Genomic DNA, 10,771 nt, shown 5'->3' on the forward strand with positions numbered 1-10,771 from the left:
GAAATGAAGAGCCTTAATCTACCAGTTGCTTCACAAACAATGTTAGGTTTAGATAACTTAAAAAAAAAAAAAAAAATCAGAGTGTGTATTTGGTAATTTGAGTTCTATGGTTGGTAATTTAAACATTTGGAAAGCAAGCTAAATTATTTTACAAAATTGTATTTGAAGGCTTGATTTTTCATCTTATACTTCTGAAATCTACATCAGTAAGAGGAATACATGCAGAAATACATTTTTTCACTTATGAAGAACAGTTGTGCTTCACTTTTATTCTCTGTCTATCCAGTAAAAATGAGAATTATTTTTTAAATCTAAATTTATGTGGATCTAGCACACAAACACATTTAGGTGCTGGGAGATTGCAATGTTCATAAGATAAGAATCAATGAGAATTCCCAAATTCACTGGGAGTGATAATGGAAGTGAACTGTGATCTGGGTTTGGGGATCCTAGCAGACTCCCTATAGCCTGTGACTAAGCACCTCCAATATAGGAAGAAAAATAGGATAAAAATGGGTTATGGGCTCCTAATTCTGCCAATGCCCTATGCAGGAGAGAGGCAGACTCATCATAAGTTTTTCTTCAAAAAACTTAGTGATAACTGGATATACATCTGGATTTGGTTTGGGATATTGTGGCATACAAGGCTTGATCTATTTGTGATGTTTTTTGTTTCATAAAGCAAATACTTTTTTTTAAAGCTTTTTCTCAAAGCCCAAGGTGTTGAATCCCAACAGGCAGGTTGTATCTGGCTGAAAACATAAATTTGTAATGTGTAACACACTGATTTGCATGTGGGAAATTCTTGGCAACATGTAATTTATAAGGTCAGGTCAAAGTAAAAATGTAGTTATTTGTCCACATCAATCTGTGTGTTGGGTTGGGAAGGGGTACAGTATTGGACTACTAATGGTAGTACTAAAGGGTTTCTAATGGTCTTTTTATGCAATATAAGGTTCTAACAGTATTCTTTTCTTTTTCCTAGGAGTAAATGAGGTAGACTACAGCCTTTATCCCAACAGAAAATTACAGGAGCAATGGCTGAGGTCTTACCTTGAGGCCTACAAAGAATATAAAGGATTTGGCACAGAAGTCAGTGAAAAAGAAGTTGAAGTTCTGTATGTCCAAGTCAATCAGTTTGCACTGGTAAGTAACAAACACTCGATTAAAATATTTTAAATGATGCAGAGAAACCTGATACCCTTTGAGCAAATGTAGTTGCTATTTTCTTGAATTTGAGTGCTGTGGCATGTAAAGAAAACTTCCATAAGAAATAAAATTTGGATGTTCCATGGAAACTTGCTTCCCTGTTGCATATTAAATATTGCCTGTAGAATATTCCTAGTGAAGGAGGCACTGCACATTCAGAAAACAAGGAGATGAGCTTTGAGTGAGGATTTCTGTTGGCTGTTTATTGGTCTGGCAAGTTTAATTTGGCCACAGCCTATGGTGGGTCTTAGCTGAACTTTTGCTTGTAATGGTAAGAAGACAGAAGAACAAGATAATGCTTCATGAAGACTTATAAACTTTAAAAGCCTTTTTAAAAATAAGACTATAGCATTTTGTTAAACTAGAATATTTTGATTTTATTTATTTTTTTTCTACAGCAGATAAGTAGGTCACTCTAGAGTCTCTTTCTGATCTTGTTTTGCTCTGATAATGTGACAGGAAATGTTACAGCTCAAGTGCTGCTTGTATTTTCTTTCTTCTGAAGAATAACATTCCCAGCTATTTGTAGGAGGTATAAGGTAGCCACTTTGGCCTTTTTAGTCCTCTTTCCTACTAATTCAAGCACGCCTCTGTTACTGTAATACCCTCAGTTTTCTGACAAAAGCTACTATTTGCAGTGAGGAAGTATAGTTAACAGGAAGATGATTATTAAACAAGCTTTAAAAACAACGGCCTGTGTGCTGCTATGCTTTTAAAATTTATAACCTGGGTGTCCAGAAATGTCTTCCACAAAGACAATGTCAAGCTAATGTCCATTACATGTTCAATTTGAAATGTATTAACAGTCCTATCATTAATATAATTCATACTTTCAATCTGAAAGTGAACAGAGGCCTCCAGACTACTTCTCTGTATTCCTAATGGAAATAAGTCTGGAACAGATGAGAAATTTGTGTAAGTGCTGATGAATTAGAGGTTTTCCTAAAGCATTACATATCTCTTTGTCCAACTCAGAAGTGAAAGTGAGTGTAATTATAGAGGTCTAAGGGTGAAACCAAAAATTCAGAAGGAATTTCCTGTTTGCACTTGAGTTCAATATAATGGAGTAATGCAAATTTAGCAGCAGCAGAGGTGGTAGTTACGTCTCTGTGCATTTTTTTAGAATGGTGTACATAGTCATACAACAATCTACTTAATAGGTGACAAAGTTTATAAATGCAATATTGTTTCTCTTGAAAATGACAGATGGGGAGTTAGACTCCAATGGATTTTTTCATCTGCTTGTAATTTATTCTATAATACTGCTTATAAATCTCTTTGCTAAGAGAGATCAAGTAAGTACAAGAAGATTGGGTTTTGGGTGTTCTCTTATAGCTAAGTTTTGTGTCTGTGAGAATAGGTTTATATGTTAAGTTTAAGATTAATTTTTTGCTGCTGATTTTTTTTCTTTCAGGCTTCACACTTCTTTTGGGGATTGTGGGCTTTAATTCAAGCCAAATATTCCACCATTGATTTTGATTTTCTAGGGTAAGTCTGCTTGCTGTGTACAATCATGGAGTACTAGAGGGTGGAAAGGGGTTTGTGGGGCCATTTCGTCCAACAGCCCAGCTATCAGAAACCGAGATCTGAGCAACACACCTGACCTCTGTGATCATACAATAAAACTCTACATTTTTAAGGAAAAACAAGGCAGTAAAAGCTGTCTGTGTTTTTGTTGCTGAAAGTTCTCTAAATTATGTGTCCCTGGGTTAAAATGCATGGTTTACAAGGCAAAGAACATAATGGTTTTGGGTATTAAGTGTTTCTTGCTGGGGTGACAAAGCTGTAAAAGCCAAGGTGAGGTGTGCTGTCAGATGCAAGACCTGTGTTTCCAACAGTAAGAATCAAAGATATAGTACAAAAGAGCTGGATTACTTATTGCATGGAGTATTGATCCTGGAAGTCGCTATTCTTGTTTTAAAGAATCTTTGTACCACCAATGAATGTTAAGTTCTGTTTTGGGTATATACCTGTGCCTTTGGCCTTTTTAAAATGGTCTTTCATGGCAACAAGAAGAGGAATTAATTTTTCCACTGGAGAAAATTGAGTAAGGCGATAAAATTCATCATTTTACCTGGCAAAAGGTCCCAGTTCAGAATTTTTTGCACTGACTAATCCAGTTTACTGAGCTTGATAATGTCATTTTTGTGAATAAGAGCGATGTGGATTCCTAAACATCTCAGGCTGCAGTCCCTGGCAGTCACCGCAAGATGGAGTGAAAACACCAGAGATAAACCCCAAAAACTCCTCGGCTTTGGCACATGTCTTTTTATTATCAAAATCAAATTTCTGTGGCACTGTAGTTCATAAAGAACAACTAAACACTAAACCACTGCCTTTGATAATCCTGGAGCAGCATCTCTTTTGCAGACTGGGATTGGGGGATGGTGGAGAAGAAATACTGTAATATCATTGCCCTGTTCTTAATTTCTTCCTTTGGCAGCTGCTAAGAGTCAATTTTGGGAACAGGGTGCTGGGGTCAGTGGAATTTTGACTAGTCCTACTTTAGCTGTTGTCATGTGAAGAGTTAGCTGTTCCTAACCTGGAATGTCTCTATCCCTTTGACCAGGTATGCAATTGTTCGGTTTAACCAGTATTTCAAAATGAAACTGGAGGTCATGTCGTTAACTCTTCCTGAGTAATGAAGAGGAGGACTCTTACCAAGTGGATAGACAACCCCTGAATCTTTTCTGAGAACAGATACTGGAAAAAAGCTAAACATTTGTTGAAGTGCTGTAATGCTCACTTGGTGGTTCTTGCTTTATAAATAATGCCTCTAGACAGTCCTTCAATGTTAAATTTATTATGAAGAACATACGTACTGCTGTTGATATAAAACAGATTAGAAACTTGCTAAATCTATAAAAAGTTGTAGAAATGGCAATTTAATCCTTCTTTGTAATTTAACATATGTTGTATGTGAATTATTTATTATACGTTTAACATGATTCTGTTGCTGCTTTCATCAGTTTTTGTTAAAGTTGGGTGCAGACAGTGAAGTTGTTCCAAAGGATTCATTTAACAACTTATTTTATTGAAGTTGCTTAGCTTATGCTAAAGAAGACATGTCAGAGAATTCTTCTTTTAGAGGCCTACGAGCAAAAGGAGTGACAATAGACTTGTGAGATCTCTAGAGTGATATAGCTAGGGAGAAGGGTTAGGATGATCTTTATTTCCGCCCCTCCCTTTTTTTTTTTAAAGGTAGCTTTCCATATGGTGGTACTTTTCTTTTGCACAAGAATCAAGCATCTTGTTGAAATTATAAATAACATTTTGGTGGTTTTTTTTTTTTTTTTTTTTTTGCTTATTGAGCTGTAGAAATGTTCAAGCTCTGTGACCACAAGATTCTCTGAGGATATTGTACCAATCACTGGTGTTAGATGGACAACCTGCCATCTTTAACTTCCATTGGAAAGCTGCTTGTTTATTAAGTGCACTCTTAAAATCAAAAGACCACTATTACAAACCTCTCTTCCTTTTTGAAACTTGATTCTAGATTTGAACACTATTTTGGTGTCTGTATCTGTTGTGCTCCAATGGCAGAATGGAGTGTTGGACTGGAGATAGGAGAGCAGAGATCCTGTTGCACTGGGGAGCAAGACACAGGTTTACAGTTCCTGTATGGATGACAACTTTCTGCTTTGTCATCTTCTAACTTGGACTCTCAAGTCTTAAATGCCTGCTCCTGTAGTTGTGCAGATTCTGGTATGTCTGGTGGTCCTTTTTTTTTTTTTTTTTCTGTCAGCAATTTGCTTTCCAAAGCCTCCAGTTTGAAGGACAGTAAGGAAAAGTGTATGACTTGAGCAATGAGGCTTTGATCATCACACACACTTTATTTCTTAAGGGTATTATACCAAGAATGGTCTGGATTACAAAATATTAACTGAAAAGAAAATGTTTACCTAATGGAACAATTCATAAGTTTGTGTGGAAAAGAGGCTTTAACTCTGAAAGGGAGGGTGGGATTGGGGGACAGGAGGTGGGAAGGAACCCATAGCAGAAAACTCAAGCCCAGCAATTGCAGTTTGGGGCTAGGCAGGCATGGACTCAACTCTCATGATACTCTGAAAAACTTTGCACTTTGGTCACATAAGTGCCCACATGTACAAAGTCTGTGCATGTGCATGAACACATGCAAACACAAACTTAGGTGGGGAGTCTGTTGTACAGACTCCAGCAAAGATATTTATTCAAAATTGCTTTATGGCACATGGCAGTGTGGGTATGTGTGTATAGTACATATACACGTACATACATTTGTGCTTTTCAAAAGCTTGGAGTGATTCAGGACAAAGAAAATTCATGTGAATGAAAAATCTTCACCAATAAAGACCATTTCCAATGGTATTCTGTTGTTTTACAAAAGCACAGTTTAGGGTTTGTTTTTCCTCTTGTTTATATTAATCTTTGAATGTTTCCATTTTTTTTTATTCAGTCAAAACCTTAAAAATCTTTATACAAATGGGAGAACTGGGAATTTTTTTCTAACTTGAAATGAGGTAACCATTTTCATTATCTGGAGGCTACAATACTGGACAAGCTCTCTTTGATTGGAAACAAATAGGTAAAATAGACATTTATAATTTACTTTGTAGCAGTTATCAAGGATGTTGCTAGAGCTCATGAAGGCACTGAAGACCTTAATTTTCTGTACTTTCTCCCTATGGACTTTATTGACATTTGATGAATGCTGTCTTGTATTTCCTTTAAGTTCAGCAAGATGTCCTTGGAACTAAGATTGCTAAAGGTTTTTGAACTCTGTTACTATTTTCTTCCAAGCAGTGGCTTTATTTCTGATAGTGTTGCTTTGTATTTATGAAATATTTTGAAAGAAGGCTGTGAAGTTCATTTGGTCTTGGGAAATCCAACACTTGACAGATCCTAAGTTTCCCAATGGCTGGCAAAACACATTCCCCTTTCAGGTACCAGTACTACTTAGGTTTGGAGTTACTGTAATTTTTGTCAGTAGTATTTTTGTTTGTATAGCTCAAGTAGCAATAACTGCAGGAATGGAAGTTTGCTTCCGCAGAACCAAAGTTTTTCCTGAGTGCAGCTCAATCTCATCCTTGTGGAGTGAATCCTGTAAAAGCACTTTGAAGCAGGTAGCAAATAGTCCAAGCTTTTCCTGAGCCACTTTGAAGGAGCACAAGGACTGTCACAGGTTACAGTGCTTGACTTTGCAGTACTGGTCAAGGCTTTAAGTTTGCACCTTGGAATTCACTTCAGACACTTCAACACTGCTCTGCATCAGCTTTCTCTCAGGAGAAGGGCAGGTTAAATCCATTTGTGATCAGCTCTGAGGAAATACTGTAAAACATCTCCCAAAATGAAATGCCAGTTACCTTGAGCCTTGTTCCACATCTGTTTGAGCCAGTAGCACTCGGATATCCTCGTTTCCTGAGGAATATCTACAGATGCATTAAGTTGGAAGTAGTAATTTGCATTGCAGATGATAAGGTAGCTTGAAACTGTGAATACAGGACATTCTGAATGTAAGTTAGGTACTAGAGAACATGTACTTGTTTCACTTAATTTATCTCGGTCTCTGTAATAGCAACATGAAGATAATTGAAGTAGGACAAAAAAAAATGACTGGGCTCTAGAAACATCCTGTAGTAGTTTTGACTGTGACTTGCCAAGAAGATACTCTGTTGCCTTTGTTAAGTTAAGGGCATGAATGCCAAAATTAATAATTCTTGCTGTAGTTAAAGCTATATTGTAAATATAAAGAGGATTATTAATCTGGGCTTTCTTGCAGAAATAGCATCAAGTCAATAGACTGTAGTGGCCTGGTTGCTTTTGTAAAGCAGAATAGTGTGATTTTTTTTCCTTCTCATTTCTGCAGTCAGATCTGGCTAATCCAGGCCTAATTTCTTAGGTCATCCGAGCACTAAAGATTTTTGAATGGTCACTAGTCTCCTTTCACATAATTTTAAATGCCTTCATTGACGTTTGCTGATTTACTTTTTAAAAGGACATATAAAATTTGCATTAAGCAGGTCTGACTGTACATGTATATAAAACAGTGTAAATAACCATTTGTAAATTAATGTGAATTGTACTCTATCCTGCGTTTATGTGTATTGCATTGTATTCTCTCCTATTTTGTAGAAATCTTGATGTAAAGAAGAAATCTAACTCTGTGTGCGGACTTCTGTTATATTGATTAATAACATAATACTTTCATGTTAAGATATCTGTTTATAGCCTTGGACACCCAGTGTCTTTTTTCCCCATTAGCTTTTTTTGAAACCTTGCTCTTGGGAATGATTCTGGGAATAAAGAGATTTATACAGTACTTACATTAGGAGAAAATCTGTTCTAATAATAGAGCAAACCATGTGTCAGAGGTATATGCAGTTACCAGTGGGATAGGGAAAGGAAACCTGTTAAAACTTTATTTAAACTTCCAAAAATTTCCTATACATTCTTGAATGCTGTTGACCTCTAAACTAAGGGTGTTGGGTTGAAGCACTCCTGAAGTTGTGTTCCCATAGGGGCACTGATTGAGGTAGCTGTGATAGGAGTCCCTCAAATGTTTTTGGTGGATATAGCCTTCTAATAGGATTAGTTGCTAACTTTTAAGTGCTTATATTGAGTGCCCAAATCACTCATACAGTTCTGTCAATTAATTTACTTCAGCATTAGAACTATTGGTACTCAGAGTATTTAAAACTTATAGTGGACATATTTTCCCTGTGTGTGATTCCCTCCCCCTCCTCCTTGTGCCCACAGCCATACTTCTTTTAGTGTAAACACGAATCTAAAATCTTCCTTTCCATACTTGGCTTATCACTATTTCCTTCTGGACTAAAATTACGTTCTGCTTTGTCAGTACATGACTTCTCAACAGATTATTTTTTGTGTAAAAAGTCCCTTTCTGAAGAGGCTTTTAACCTTGCAGACACAGATGTAATGAAGGTTATTTTTTTCCCTGGCTGTATTTCATCACTGTTGCCTTTCATTGTCTGTCATGAACTCCATTGTGTCTTTCAAGCTGTTAGTTTATTCTTCTCACTGGTGTGTTTAATACCTTGGCTGGAAAATTCTGGTTTGCAAATCTTGTTCTCCATCTCACAAATTGATCTTGATGCAGTTTGTACAACCTCTCAGCCTTACCTGTGGTGACACTTGAGGTTACAAAGGTCCTGGGAAGTGAGTTTATCCAAGAAGTACTAGTCAAGAGGAGGGATGGGCTTGGTAAATGTAAGTAAAAGGAAATCACTCACTTGGAAGCTCAAATTTTTGTTATAGCAAGGTGTTGAATATGCTTGTTTACTTTCATGGTTTAAGGACAAAAGCAAATTATAAAGGGTAAAGTTTGTTTCAGAATGAAGTTCAGATTTTTTTAAAGCCTTTGGTAGGTAACAGAAGCTTACAAATACTCTTTTGTTACTCATACCAAAAGAAATCTTAAAACTGGGTAACTTTTTGATTAAATAAAACATTGGTCTAAACCGCAGTGACTCTATAATCTCTCGGTTGGGGCAGTCCTTGTAGTTAGCTGAGCAGGTTGACCACGTTTCATGTGCCTGTTTTAGGTGGTTCTGTGTTCCTTGTTTTCATGTTTTTTGTTATTTGTTCTGTTCTAAGGTAGCTAAACTGCTGCACTTGGCAACTCTCTGCTGTCATCTTCCACACCAAGCAGGTTGTACTCATAGTAGCAGAGCAGAAAGCATTTTTTCAGACCCTAAGGGAAATGCAAGGCCGATATGGAGCAGTCTTGCTGACAATTTTCCCTTCCTCTTTATGACTGAGAGTGGCAAACTGATTGTTTTCAATAGCTGTGAAAGACAGGAAAGACCTTTGAGCTGGTGCAAGGTGGATGTTTTGTTAGCCAAACACAGGATCTTTAGGAAAGGGGCTCTCAACAGTGAGATATCACACCTTCCCAGATGGAATGTGTTGGATTAAACCAGACTTTGTGGCTTAGAGACCTTCAGTGGGAAGGAAAATGTGTAAAAGGTTTGCACAGGCTGGCAGTAAGGAGGTGTTCCATCCAAGTGAAGTGCTGAGACACTGGAAAAGTTTGATTATTTTTTTTTTTTTAATTTTTTCTGTTAAAGTTGGTTTGACCTGTAGAGATTGTGTAATTAGGAAACCAGTTGACCTGCAGAGAGAGGGAAGAGACTGTTCAAAAAATCATTTATTAAAAAGGAAGCACCTTTGTAGCTGTTTAGTTTGCAATACATTGTGTTTTGGGTCTTTCTGTGTATTTAGTAGTGTGGATGGTGCCCTGGTCCGAATTCTTTCATATAGGGTTTTATTACTATTGGGAAATGTCAGAAAACTGCTGGCCAGGCTTCACCAGATGACTAAATTTTTGGTTCAGTGTTTCATACTGTTTCTGCAGCCTTCTAAAGTTGTCAAGCTGTTATCACAGTTTCCCTGTGGTGTAGAATTTAGTTCATGGACTTCCCAAATATCTTTGATTTGATGTATATAGAGAGAGGACACAGAGGGAAACTTCATGGAAACAAAAGGGAAAGGAAAATAAGTTACTTGAAGTCTAGCAAGCAGACTTTGACACTAAATGCTGAAATAATTTCAGGTCCTGCACCGGCCTATTCTTGTGGCATTGCAACAAAAATGTGTTTTTCCTCTATTAAGTGGATTTGGGTTTTTTTCCCATGTAGACACCTGTGCAAAATGTGAGATGAAGGAGACCTTGGAAGAGAAACATGAAAAATATCATATAAAACAGATAAAATATAGCATGATCTGGAGAAGAAGTATATGTTTCTAAATTTTTGGTAGTAGTAATTCTTAAGTGTTACCAGAAAATAAGTGTCCAGTCTTCAGTGTGTGAAAGTTATTTTTTTTGTATCAAGTTTCCATTTGCCATTTTGTATCACAGTGTGGTAGTTAATGCTGCTGTTTCGTACTCAAGTGCTTTGAATAGTCTCAGAGTGGAGAATGTATCCAATCTTTCTAAGGTGTGACTTCAAGTTTTGGTTCTAAGCCTCTTCACTAAAACCTTTTGAACACTTGCAGACACAGGACCACAGCGTGTTAGGAATATATTCCATTTTGTGTCATTTTCTTTGTTACTGCGGATTTTTTCAGTGTTTTTTCAAACACAAGTCCACCTGTGAGTAAACTAAGCTCAATTTATAAGAGAGCCTTTGTCATCTTCTAGCACCATCATTCCCCAAAAGCGTCCCTATGCCTCTTGTATGTTGTGGTATTTAGGTGCATCATTTATTCATTGGAGTGAATTGTATTTCTTTTGAGCTAAATGTGATTGAAACTATTCTAAGGCCTTCTACCACTGATTAAATGAAGTAATGTACCTTTCAAAGAGATTTATATTATGTAAATAATTTCAAACTGCAACAATAAAGTTGGTTTCTAATGGCACTGTTAGTATATACTGTGATGATTTTGCTTTCCCCAGGTTTGAAAACTCATGATACAGAATAGTCAAGAGCTCCTCAAAGGTTTTGGCTTATGTCCCAATGCTTACCTCTCTATGGGATTGACAATGCAGCAAAAAATAAATATTTTCAGCCAGAATTTGGCTTGCACAGAGTTAACTGTTAACAGTTTTGCATATTAGATA

At 36.7% G+C, this 10,771-nt stretch overlaps 1 protein-coding gene across 1 annotated transcript in view; it reads left to right on the forward strand.

Moving 5' to 3' along the window:
• The window catches only part of ETNK1 (ethanolamine kinase 1), a 28,191-nt gene extending 17,622 nt beyond the window's left edge, over positions 1-10,569 (forward strand). The window contains exons 6-8 of the mRNA XM_058852914.1: positions 986-1,146; positions 2,624-2,697; positions 3,779-10,569. Of these exons, the coding sequence (XP_058708897.1) occupies positions 986-1,146; positions 2,624-2,697; positions 3,779-3,851 (308 nt within the window). The 3' untranslated portion in view covers positions 3,852-10,569. The remainder of the gene's footprint in view (positions 1-985; positions 1,147-2,623; positions 2,698-3,778) is intronic.
• The last annotated feature ends 202 nt before the right edge of the window (positions 10,570-10,771 follow it).

Source organism: Poecile atricapillus, chromosome 18, assembly GCF_030490865.1.
Source record: "Poecile atricapillus isolate bPoeAtr1 chromosome 18, bPoeAtr1.hap1, whole genome shotgun sequence".
NCBI lineage: Eukaryota > Metazoa > Chordata > Aves > Passeriformes > Paridae > Poecile > Poecile atricapillus.